The sequence below is a fragment of the Oncorhynchus tshawytscha genome, linkage group LG04 (genome assembly GCF_018296145.1).
Source record: "Oncorhynchus tshawytscha isolate Ot180627B linkage group LG04, Otsh_v2.0, whole genome shotgun sequence".
NCBI classification, from domain to species: Eukaryota; Metazoa; Chordata; class Actinopteri; order Salmoniformes; family Salmonidae; genus Oncorhynchus; species Oncorhynchus tshawytscha.
The window spans coordinates 1,065,491-1,078,657 of record NC_056432.1 but is presented as its reverse complement, the minus strand read 5'-3'; the positions used below and the strand labels follow the sequence as shown (position 1 = coordinate 1,078,657).

Below are 13,167 nucleotides of genomic sequence, written 5' to 3'. Positions count from 1 at the left end.
AAGTCTGTGTTGCCCAGCAACAGCCCCAAAACATCACTGCTCTAGAGGAGATCTGCATGGAGGAATGGGCCAGAATACCAGCAACAGTGTGGGAAAACCTTGTGAAGACTTACAGAAAACGTTTGACCTCTCCTCTGTCATTGCCAACAAAGGGTATATAACAAAGTATAAAGATTAACTTTTGTTATTGACCAAATACTTATTTTCCACCATAATTTGCAAATAAATTCATTAAAAAATCATACAATGTGATTTTCTGGATTTTTTTCTCTCATTTCGTTTGTCTTAGTCGAAGTGTACCTATGATGAAAATTACAGGCCTCATCTTTTTAAGTGGGAGAACTTGCACAATTGGTGGCTGACTAAATACTTTTTTGCCCCACAGTGTGTGTGTGTGTGTGTGTGTGTGTGTGTGTGTGTGTGTGTGTGTGTGTGTGTGTGTATATATATATAGGCCCATTATAATGTATCTAAACATTGGCCCATTATAATGTATATAATCATTGGCCCATTATAATGTATATAAATATTGCCCCATCATAATTTATACACTTTCTATCTAGTTGTAGATGTTTTATAATCCAAAATAATAATTTCACCTGCATTCAGAAAGTATTCATACCCTTTGACTTTTTCTACATTCTGTTACGTTACAGCCTTATTCTAAAATGTTTACATCAGCAATCTACACACCATGACAAAGTGAAAACAGGTTGTTAGAAATTTTTGCAAATGTATTAAAAAACAACAGAAATACATTATTTACAAAAGTATTCAGACCCTTTGCTATGAGACTCAAAATTGAGCTCAGGTTCATCCGGTTTCCATTAAAAATCCCTGAGATGTTTCTACAACTTGGAGACCACCTATGGTAAATTCAATTGATTGGACATGATTTGGAAAGGGACACACCTGTCTATATAAAAGGTCCCCCAGTTAACTGTGCATGTCAGAGCAAAAACCAAGCCATGATGTCGAAGGAATCGTCCGTAGAGCTCAGAGACAGGATGGTGTCGAGGCACAGATCTGGGGAAGGGTACCAAAAAATGTCTGCAGCATTGAAGGTCCCCAAGAACAAATGTTTAAATGGAAGAAGTTTAGAACCTCCAAGACTCTTCCTAAGAGCTGGCCGCCCGGCCAAACTGAGCAATTGGGGGAGAAGGGCCTTGGTCAGGGAGATGACCAAGAACCCAATGGTCACTCTGACAGAGCTCTACAGTTCCTCTGTGGAGATGGGAGAACCTTCCAGAAGGACAACCATCGCCACAGCATTTCCAATCAGGCCTTTATGGTAGAGTGGCCAGAAGGAAGCCACTCCTCAATAAAACGCACCTGACACCCCGCTTGGAGTTTGCCAAAAGGCACCGACAAGATTCTCTGGTCTGATGAAACCAAGATTGAACTCTTCGGCTTGAATGCCAAGTGCCACTTCTGGAGGAAACCTGGCACCATCCCTACGGTGAAGCATGGTGGTGGCAGCATCACGTCTGGAGGAAACCTGTCACCATCCCTACGGTGAAGCATGATGGTGGCAGCATCATGCTGTGGGGATGTTTTTCAGCGGTAGGGACTGGGAGACCAGTCAGGATAGAGGGAAAGACGAACGGATGTAAGTACAGAGAGATCCTTGAAGAAAACCTTCTCTAGAGTACTCAGGACCTCAGACTGGGGCGAAGGTTCACCTTCCAACAGGACAACGACCCTAAGCACACAGCCAAGACAATGCAGAAGTGGCTTCGGGACAAGTCTCTGAATATCCTTGAGTGGCCCAGCTAGAGCCTGGACTTGAATACGATCGAATATCTCTGGAGAGACCTGAAAATAGCTGTGCAGCAACGCTCCCCATCCAACCTGACAGAGCTTGAGAGGATCTGCAGGAAATGGGAGAAACTCCCAAATACAGGTGTGCCAAGCCTGTAGCGTCATACCCAAGAAGACTCGAGGCTGTAATCGCTGCCAAAGGTGTTTCAACAAAGTACTCAGTAAAGGGTCTGAATACCTGTGTAAATGTCATATTTCCGTTATTATTTGCAAACATTTCTAAAAACCTGTTTTTGCTTTGTCACAATGGGGTATTGTGTGAAGATTGATTAAATTGTTCCCCCCTAGTCAATGTTAGAATAAGGATAAGGCTGTAATGTAACAAAATGTGGAAAAGGTCAAGGGGTCTGAATACTTTCCGAATGCACTGTATATATTAGTTTTACTCATCCATATGATGGAAATCCATCGCAGTGACAGAACTTTAACCCCAGGGTTCATTACCTCTTCTGTAGGGCCGTAGTACTGCTCCAGGTAAGAGTGAGTCAGGGTCAGGGGTCATTACCTCATCTGTAGGGCCGTAGTACTGCTCCAGGTAAGAGTGAGTCAGGGTCAGGGGTCATTACCTCAACTGCAGGGCCGTAGTACTACTCCAGGTTAGGGTGAGCTAGGGTCAGGGGTCATGACCTCATCTGTAGGGTTATAATACTATTCCAGGTAAGGGTGAGCCAGGGTCAGGGGTCATTACCTCATCTGTAGGATCATAGTACTGCTCCAGGTAAGGGTGAGCCAGAGCCTCCTCTACCTCGATCCTCTTGTGGGGGTTAAAGGTCAACATCTTGTCCAGCAGGTCCAGAGCTTTGGGGTCGGCGTTGGGGAAGAGGCGGTTCCAGGGGACCTTGCAGCGCAGTGGGAGAGACAGCAGGTAGTTCCTGGCCTTGATGTTAATGATGCAGTTCAGATCCTCCTGGGAAGGAGACCCTAGGATACCTGGAGGGAGACAGGACACCAGGGGTCAGCTACACAGATAGAGGGAGACATGACACCAGGGGTCAGCTCAACAGATAGAGACATGACACCAGGGGTCAGCTACACAGATAGAGGGAGACATGACACCAGGGGTCAGCTACACAGATAGAGGGAGACATGACACCAGGGGTCAGCTACACAGATAGAGACATGACACCAGGGGTCAGCTACACAGATAGAGACATGACACCAGGGGTCAGCTACACAGACACCAGGGGTCTAGAGACATGACACCAGGGGTCTGCTACACAGATAGAGACATGACACCAGGGGTCAGCTACACAGATAGAGGGAGACATGACACCAGGGGTCAGCTCAACAGATAGAGGGAGACATGTGTGTGTGTACCCAGTATGTGGTTGAGCTGTGTGTGTGTGTGTGTGTGTGCGTACCCAGTATGTGGTTGAGCTGTGTGTGTGTGTGTGTGTGTGTGCGTACCCAGTATGTGGTTGAGCTGTGTGTGTGTGTGTGTGTGCGTACCCAGTATGTGGTTGAGCTGTGTGTGTGTGTACCCAGTATGTGGTTGAGCTGTGTGTGTGTGTGTGTGTGTGTGTGTGTGTGTGTACCCAGTATGTGGTTGAGCTGTGTGTGTGTGTGTGTGTGTGTGTGTGTGTGAGTACCCAGTATGTGGTTGAGCTGTGTGTGTGTGTGTGTGTGTGTGTGTGTGTGTGTGTGTACCCAGTATGTGGTTGAGCTGTGTGTGTGTGTGTGTGTGTGTACCCAGTATGTGGTTGAGCTGTGTGTGTGTGTGAGTGTGTACCCAGTATGTGGTTGAGCTGTGTGTGTGTGTGTGTGTGTGTGTGTACCCAGTATGTGGTTGAGCTGTGTGTGTGTACCCAGTATGTGGTTGAGCTGTGTGTGTGTGTATGTGTGTGTGTACCCAGTATGTGGTTGAGCTGTGTGTGTGTGTGTGTGTACCCAGTATGTGGTTGAGCTGTGTGTGTGTGTGTGTGTGTGACCCAGTATGTGGTTGAGCTGTGTGTGTATGTGTGTGTGTGTATGTGTGTGTGTACCCAGTATGTGGTTGAGCTGTGTGTGTGTGTGTGTGTGTGTGTGTGTGTGTGTGTGTACCCAGTATGTGGTTGAGCTGTGTGTGTGTGTGTGTGTGTGTGTGCCCAGTATGTGGTTGAGCTGTGTGTGTGTGCCCCCAGTATGTGGTTGAGCTGTGTGTGTGTGTGTGTGTGTATACCCAGTATGTGGTTGAGCTGTGTGTGTGTGTGTGTGCCCAGTATGTGGTTGAGCTGTGTGTGTGTGCCCCAGTATGTGGTTGAGCTGTGTGTGTGTGTGTGTGTGTGTGTGTGTGTATACCCAGTATGTGGTTGAGCTGTGTGTGTGTGTGTGTACCCAGTATGTGGTTGAGCTCTGCGTGTGTGTGTGTGTGTACCCAGTATGTGGTTGAGCTGCGTGTGTGTGTGTGTGTGTACCCAGTATGTGGTTGAGCTGTGTGTGTGTGTGTGTGTGTGTGTGTGTGTGTGTGTACCCAGTATGTGGTTGAGCTGTGTGTGTGTGTGTGTGTGTGTGTGTACCCAGTATGTGGTTGAGCTGTGTGTGTGTGTGTGTGTGTGTGTGTACCCAGTATGTGGTTGAGCTGTGTGTGTGTGTGTGTGTGTGTGTGTACCCAGTATGTGGTTGAGCTGTGTGTGTGTGTGTGTGTGTGTGTGTACCCAGTATGTGGTTGAGCTGTGTGTGTGTGTGTGTGTGTGTGTGTGTGTACCCAGTATGTGGTTGAGCTGTGTGTGTGTGTGTGTGTGTGTGTGTGTGTGTGTGTGTGTGTGTGTGTGTGTGTGTGTGTGTGTGTGTACCCAGTATGTGGTTGAAATGTGTGTGTGTACCCAGTATGTGGTTGAGCTGTGTGTGTGTGCGTGTGTGTGTGTGTGTGTGTGTGTGTGTACCCAGTATGTGGTTGAGCTGGTCCAAGTAGTGCTTCCCGGGGAAGATGGGTCTATTGGAGAGCATTTCAGCCAGGATGCAGCCCACAGACCAGATATCAATAGACTTGGTGTAACCCTGAGAGAGGAGAGGCTAGCATTAATACAGCACATAGGAACCTCCAGCATTAATACAGCACATAGGAACCTCCAGCATTAACACAGCACATAGGAACCTCTAGCATTAACACAGCACATAGGAACCTCTAGCATTAACACAGCACATAGGAACCTCTAGCATTAACACAGCACATAGGAACCTCTAGCATTAACACAGCACATAGGAACCTCTAGCATTAACACGGCACATAGGAACCTCTAGCATTAACACAGCACATAGGAACCTCTAGCATTAACACAGCACATAGGAACCTCCAGCATTAACACAGCACATAGGAACCTCCAGCATTAACACAGCACATAGGAACCTCCAGCATTAACACGGCACATAGGAACCTCTAGCATTAACACAGCGGATGGTAATCTCTAGCATTAATACAGCACATAGGAACCTCTAGCATTAATACAGCACATAGGAACCTCTAGCATTAACACAGCAGATACATATAGTAACCTCTAGCATTAATACAGTAGATACATATAGTAACCTCTAGCATTAATACAGTAGATACATATAGTAACCTCTAGCATTAATACAGTAGATACATATAGTAACCTCTAGCATTAATACAGTAGGTACATGTCCCCTGGCTGTAGTAACCTCTAGCATTAATACAGCACATACATGTCCCCTGGCAGATGGGTCCTCGAGTTACACAGGACAGGGAGGGAGACAACAGGACAGTCTAATTGCTATTGCCAGAGGGTCATAAATCCCTAACCTCTCACTGGTTATTGGCTTGTTGTCTTCCATGACTCATAGCGCTAACTAAAAGCAATGATGACTCCACCCCGGGACACAAATAGGCTTAGCATCGATTGGCTGGTCTGCCTGGGCGAACAATCACAAAGTGGCACAGTGCGTGACTCAATCTGGTCCGTCCCGGCAGCGAGGAGCTTTTCTCTTTACTCGGTCGCTAAACAAATCCTACGACATCCTCAGCATTACACCAATATCCCCAAAACAAGCCTGAGTCATGTATATTACAGACAGAGGTTTGATCTCAAAACAAGCCTGAGTCAAGTATATTATATTGTGCAGTATTGTAGACTAATATGGGTTGTTATAGTGTAGTATTATAGATTAATATGGGTTGTTGTAGTGTAGTGGTATATTGTAGACTAATATGGGTTGTTGTAGTGTAGTGGTGTATTATCGACTAATATGGGTTGTTATAGTGGTGTATTGTAGATTAATATGGATTGTTGTAGTGTAGTGGTGTATTGTAGACTAATATTGGTTGTTGTAGTGTAGTGGTGTATTGTAGACTAATATGGGTTGTTGTAGTGTAGTGCTGTATTGTAGACTAATATGGGTTGTTATAGTGGTGTATTGTAGACTAATATGGGTTGTTATAGTGGTGTATTGTAGACTAATATGGGTTGTTATAGTGGTGTATTGTAGATTAATATGGATTGTTGTAGTGTAGTGGTGTATTGTAGACTAATATGGTTGCTAAAGTGGTGTATTGTAGACTAATATGGGTTGTTATAGGTCAGTGCTGTATTGTAGACTAATATGGGTTGTTATAGTGTAGTTGTGTATTGTAGACCAATATGGGTTGTTGTAGTGGTGTATTGTAGACTAATATGGGTTGTTGTAGTGGTGTATTGTAGACTAATATGGGTTGTTGTATTGTAGTGCTGTATTGTAGATTAATATGGGTTGTTGTAGTTTAGTGGTGTATTGTAGACTAATATGGGTTGCTATAGTGTAGTGGTGTATTGTAGACTAATATCGGTTGTTATAGTGTAGTATTGTAGACTAATATGGTTGTTGTAGTGGTGTATTGTACACTAATATGGGTTGTTGTAGTGGGGTATTGTAGACTAATATGGGTTGTTATAGTGTAGTGGTGTATTGTAGATTAATATGGGTTGTTGTAGTGTAGTGGTATATTGTAGACTAATATGGGTTGTTGTAGTGTAGTGGTGTATTATCGACTAATATGGGTTGTTATAGTGGTGTATTATAGACTAATATGGGTTGTTGTAGTGGTGTATTGTAGACTAATATGGGTTGTTATAGTGCTGTATTGTAGATTAAAATGGGTTGTTGTAGTGTAGTGTTGTATTGTAGACTAATATGGGTTGTTGTAGTGTAGTGTTGTATTGTAGATTAATATGGGTTGTTCTAGTGTAGTGGTGTATTGTAGACTAATATGGGTTGTTATAGTGGTGTATTATAGACTAATATGGGTTGTTGTAGTGGTGTATTGTAGACTAATATGGGTTGTTATAGTGGTGTATTGTAGATTAATATGGGTTGTTATAGTGCTGTATTGTAGATTAATATGGGTTGTTGTAGTGTAGTGGTGTATTGTAGACTAATATGGGTTGTTGTAGTGTAGTGTTTTATTGTAGATTAATATGGGTTGTTCTAGTGTAGTGGGGTATTGTAGACTAATATGGATTGTTGTAGTGTAGTATTGTAGAATAATATGGATTGTTGTAGTGTAGTATTGTAGAATAATATGAGTTGTTGTAGTGGTGTATTATAGACGAATATGGGTTGTTATAGTGGTGATTTGTAGACGAATATGGGTTGTTCTAGTGTAGTGGTGTATTGTAGACTAATATGGGTTGTTATAGTGTAGTGGTGTATTTTAGACCAATATGGGTTGTTGTATTGTAGTATTGTAGACTAATATGGGTTGTTATAGTGTAGTGGTGTATTGTAGACTAATATGGGTTGTTGTAGTGGGGTATTGTAGACTAATATGGTTGTTGTAGTGCTGTATTGTAGATTAATATGGGTTGTTGTAGTGTAGTGCTGTATTGTAGACTAATATGGGTTGTTGTAGTGGGGTATTGTAGACTAATATGGGTTGTTATAGTGTAGTGGTGTATTGTAGATTAATATGGGTTGTTGTAGTGCTGTATTGTAGACTAATATGGGTTGTTGTAGTGTAGTGGTGTATTGTAGACTAATATGGGTTGTTGTAGTGGGGTATTGTAGACTAATATGGGTTGTTATAGTGTAGTATTATAGATCAATATGGGTTGTTGTAGTGTAGTGGTATATTGTAGACTAATATGGGTTGTTGTAGTGCTGTATTGTAGATTAATATGGGTTGTTACATTGTAGTGGTGTATTGTAGACCAAAATGGGTTGTTATATTGTAGTGGTGTATTGTAGACCAAAATGGGTTGTTGTATTGTAGTGGTATATTGTAGACTAATATGGGTTGTTGTAGTGTAGTGGTGTATTGTAGACTAATATGGGTTGTTGTAGTGGGGTATTGTAGACTAATATGGGTTGTTATAGTGTAGTATTATAGATCAATATGGGTTGTTGTAGTGTAGTGGTATATTGTAGACTAATATGGGTTGTTGTAGTGTAGTGGTGTATTATCGACTAATATGGGTTGTTATAGTGGTGTATTATAGACTAATATGGGTTGTTGTAGTGGTGTATTGTAGACTAATATGGGTTGTTATAGTGGTGTATTGTAGACTAATATGGGTTGTTATAGTGGTGTATTGTAGATTAATATGGATTGTTGTAGTGTAGTGGTGTATTGTAGACTAATATGGGTTGTTGTAGTGTAGTGGTGTATTGTAGACTAATATGGGTTGTTGTAGTGTAGTGCTGTATTATAGACTAATATGGGTTGTTATAGTGGTGTATTGTAGACTAATATGGGTTGTTATAGTGGTGTATTGTAGACTAATATGGGTTGTTATAGTGGTGTATTGTAGATTAATATGGATTGTTGTAGTGTAGTGGTGTATTGTAGACTAATATGGTTGCTAAAGTGGTGTATTGTAGACTAATATGGGTTGTTATAGGTTAGTGCTGTATTGTAGACTAATATGGGTTGTTATAGTGTAGTTGTGTATTGTAGACCAATATGGGTTGTTGTAGTGGTGTATTGTAGAGTAATATGGGTTGTTGTAGTGGTGTATTGTAGACTAATATGAGTTGTTGTATTGTAGTGCTGTATTGTAGATTAATATGGGTTGTTGTAGTTTAGTGGTGTATTGTAGACTAATATGGGTTGCTATAGTGTAGTGGTGTATTGTAGACTAATATGGGTTGTTATAGTGTAGTATTGTAGACTAATATGGTTGTTGTAGTGGTGTATTGTAGACTAATATGGGTTGTTGTAGTGTAGTGCTGTATTGTAGATTAATATGGGTTGTTGTAGTGTAGTGCTGTATTGTAGATTAATATGGGTTGTTATAGTGGTGTATTGTAGACTAATATGGGTTGTTATAGTGTAGTGGTGTATTGTAGACTAATATGGGTTGTTGTAGTGGGGTATTGTAGACTAATATGGTTGTTGTAGTGCTGTATTGTAGATTAATATGGGTTGTTGTAGTGTAGTGGTGTATTGTAGACTAATATGGGTTGTTGTAGTGTAGTGCTGTATTGTAGACTAATATGGGTTGTTGTAGTGGGGTATTGTAGACTAATATGGGTTGTTATAGTGTAGTGGTGTATTGTAGATTAATATGGGTGTTTGTAGTGTAGTGGTGTATTGTAGATTAATATGGGTTGTTGTAGTGCTGTATTGTAGACTAATATGGGTTGTTGTAGTGGGGCATTGTAGACTAATATGGGTTGTTATAGTGTAGTGGTGTATTGTAGATTAATATGGGTTGTTGTAGTGTAGTGGTATATTGTAGACTAATATGGGTTGTTGTAGTGTAGTGGTGTATTATCGACTAATATGGGTTGTTATGGTGGTGTATTATAGACTAATATGGGTTGTTGTAGTGGTGTATTGTAGACTAATATGGGTTGTTATAGTGTAGTGGTGTATTGTAGATTAATATGGGTTGTTGTAGTGTAGTGGTATATTGTAGACTAATATGGGTTGTTGTAGTGTAGTGGTGTATTATAGACTAATATGGGTTGTTGTAGTGGTGTATTGTAGACTAATATGGGTTGTTATAGTGGTGTATTGTAGATTAATATGGGTTGTTATAGTGCTGTATTGTAGATTAATATGGGTTGTTGTAGTGTAGCGGTGTATTGTAGATTAATATGGGTTGTTGTAGTGTAGTATTGTAGAATAATATGTGTTGTAGTGTAGTGCTGTATTGTAGACTAATATGGGTTGTTGTAGTGTAGTATTGTAGAATAATATGTGTTGTTGTAGTGGTGTATTGTAGATTGATATGGATTATTGTAGTGTAGTGGTGTATTGTAGATTAATATGGGTTGTTACATTGTAGTGGTGTATTGTAGACCAAAATGGGTTGTTATATTGTAGTGGTGTATTGTAGACCAAAATGGGTTGTTGTATTGTAGTGGTATATTGTAGACTAATATGGGTTGTTGTAGTGTAGTGGTGTATTGTAGACTAATATGGGTTGTTGTAGTGGGGTATTGTAGACTAATATGGGTTGTTATAGTGTAGTATTATAGATCAATATGGGTTGTTGTAGTGTAGTGGTATATTGTAGACTAATATGGGTTGTTGTAGTGTAGTGGTGTATTATCGACTAATATGGGTTGTTATAGTGGTGTATTATAGACTAATATGGGTTGTTGTAGTGGTGTATTGTAGACTAATATGGGTTGTTATAGTGGTGTATTGTAGACTAATATGGGTTGTTATAGTGGTGTATTGTAGATTAATATGGATTGTTGTAGTGTAGTGGTGTATTGTAGACTAATATGGGTTGTTGTAGTGTAGTGGTGTATTGTAGACTAATATGGGTTGTTGTAGTGTAGTGCTGTATTATAGACTAATATGGGTTGTTATAGTGGTGTATTGTAGACTAATATGGGTTGTTATAGTGGTGTATTGTAGACTAATATGGGTTGTTATAGTGGTGTATTGTAGATTAATATGGATTGTTGTAGTGTAGTGGTGTATTGTAGACTAATATGGTTGCTAAAGTGGTGTATTGTAGACTAATATGGGTTGTTATAGGTTAGTGCTGTATTGTAGACTAATATGGGTTGTTATAGTGTAGTTGTGTATTGTAGACCAATATGGGTTGTTGTAGTGGTGTATTGTAGACTAATATGGGTTGTTGTAGTGGTGTATTGTAGACTAATATGAGTTGTTGTATTGTAGTGCTGTATTGTAGATTAATATGGGTTGTTGTAGTTTAGTGGTGTATTGTAGACTAATATGGGTTGCTATAGTGTAGTGGTGTATTGTAGACTAATATGGGTTGTTATAGTGTAGTATTGTAGACTAATATGGTTGTTGTAGTGGTGTATTGTAGACTAATATGGGTTGTTGTAGTGTAGTGCTGTATTGTAGATTAATATGGGTTGTTGTAGTGTAGTGCTGTATTGTAGATTAATATGGGTTGTTATAGTGGTGTATTGTAGACTAATATGGGTTGTTATAGTGTAGTGGTGTATTGTAGACTAATATGGGTTGTTGTAGTGGGGTATTGTAGACTAATATGGTTGTTGTAGTGCTGTATTGTAGATTAATATGGGTTGTTGTAGTGTAGTGGTGTATTGTAGACTAATATGGGTTGTTGTAGTGTAGTGCTGTATTGTAGACTAATATGGGTTGTTGTAGTGGGGTATTGTAGACTAATATGGGTTGTTATAGTGTAGTGGTGTATTGTAGATTAATATGGGTGTTTGTAGTGTAGTGGTGTATTGTAGATTAATATGGGTTGTTGTAGTGCTGTATTGTAGACTAATATGGGTTGTTGTAGTGGGGTATTGTAGACTAATATGGGTTGTTATAGTGTAGTGGTGTATTGTAGATTAATATGGGTTGTTGTAGTGTAGTGGTATATTGTAGACTAATATGGGTTGTTGTAGTGTAGTGGTGTATTATCGACTAATATGGGTTGTTATGGTGGTGTATTATAGACTAATATGGGTTGTTGTAGTGGTGTATTGTAGACTAATATGGGTTGTTATAGTGTAGTGGTGTATTGTAGATTAATATGGGTTGTTGTAGTGTAGTGGTATATTGTAGACTAATATGGGTTGTTGTAGTGTAGTGGTGTATTATAGACTAATATGGGTTGTTGTAGTGGTGTATTGTAGACTAATATGGGTTGTTATAGTGGTGTATTGTAGATTAATATGGGTTGTTATAGTGCTGTATTGTAGATTAATATGGGTTGTTGTAGTGTAGCGGTGTATTGTAGATTAATATGGGTTGTTGTAGTGTAGTATTGTAGAATAATATGTGTTGTAGTGTAGTGCTGTATTGTAGACTAATATGGGTTGTTGTAGTGTAGTATTGTAGAATAATATGTGTTGTTGTAGTGGTGTATTGTAGATTGATATGGATTATTGTAGTGTAGTGGTGTATTGTAGATTAATATGGGTTGTTACATTGTAGTGGTGTATTGTAGACCAAAATGGGTTGTTATATTGTAGTGGTGTATTGTAGATTAAAATGGGTTGTTGTAGTGTAGTGGTGTATTGTAGACTAATATGGGTTGTTGTAGTGTAGTGGTGTATTGTAGACTAATATGGGTTGTTGTAGTGTAGTGTTGTATTGTAGATTAATATGGGTTGTTCTAGTGTAGTGGTGTATTGTAGACTAATATCGGTTGTTATAGTGGTGTATTATAGACTAATATGGGTTGTTGTAGTGGTGTATTGTAGACTAATATGGGTTGTTATAGTGGTGTATTGTAGATTAATATGGGTTGTTATAGTGCTGTATTGTAGATTAATATGGGTTGTTGTAGTGTAGTGGTGTATTGTAGACTAATATGGGTTGTTGTAGTGTAGTGTTTTATTGTAGATTAATATGGGTTGTTCTAGTGTAGTGGGTATTGTAGACTAATATGGATTGTTGTAGTGTAGTATTGTAGAATAATATGAGTTGTTGTAGTGGTGTATTGTAGACGAATATGGGTTGTTATAGTGGTGATTTGTAGACGAATATGGGTTGTTCTAGTGTAGTGGTGTATTGTAGACTAATATGGGTTGTTATAGTGTAGTGGTGTATGTTAGACCAATATGGGTTGTTGTATTGTAGTATTGTAGACTAATATGGGTTGTTATAGTGTAGTGGTGTATTGTAGACTAATATGGGTTGTTGTAGTGGGGTATTGTAGACTAATATGGTTGTTGTAGTGCTGTATTGTAGATTAATATGGGTTGTTGTAGTGTAGTGGTGTAATGTAGACTAATATGGGTTGTTGTAGTGTAGTGCTGTATTGTAGACTAATATGGGTTGTTGTAGTGGGGTATTGTAGACTAATATGGGTTGTTATAGTGTAGTGGTGTATTGTAGATTAATATGGGTTGTTGTAGTGCTGTATTGTAGACTAATATGGGTTGTTGTAGTGTAGTGGTGTATTGTAGACTAATATGGGTTGTTGTAGTGCTGTATTGTAGACTAATATGGGTTGTTGTAGTGTAGTGCTGTATTGTAGA

At 39.7% G+C, this 13,167-nt stretch overlaps 1 protein-coding gene across 1 annotated transcript in view; it reads right to left on the bottom strand.

Annotated features, from left to right (window-relative positions):
• LOC112237408 (mitogen-activated protein kinase 1) overlaps positions 1-13,167 on the bottom strand; it is a 133,226-nt gene that overhangs the window by 9,242 nt on the left and 110,817 nt on the right. The window contains exon 6 of the mRNA XM_042320208.1: positions 2,510-2,751. Within this exon, the coding sequence (XP_042176142.1) occupies positions 2,510-2,751 (242 nt within the window). The remainder of the gene's footprint in view (positions 1-2,509; positions 2,752-13,167) is intronic.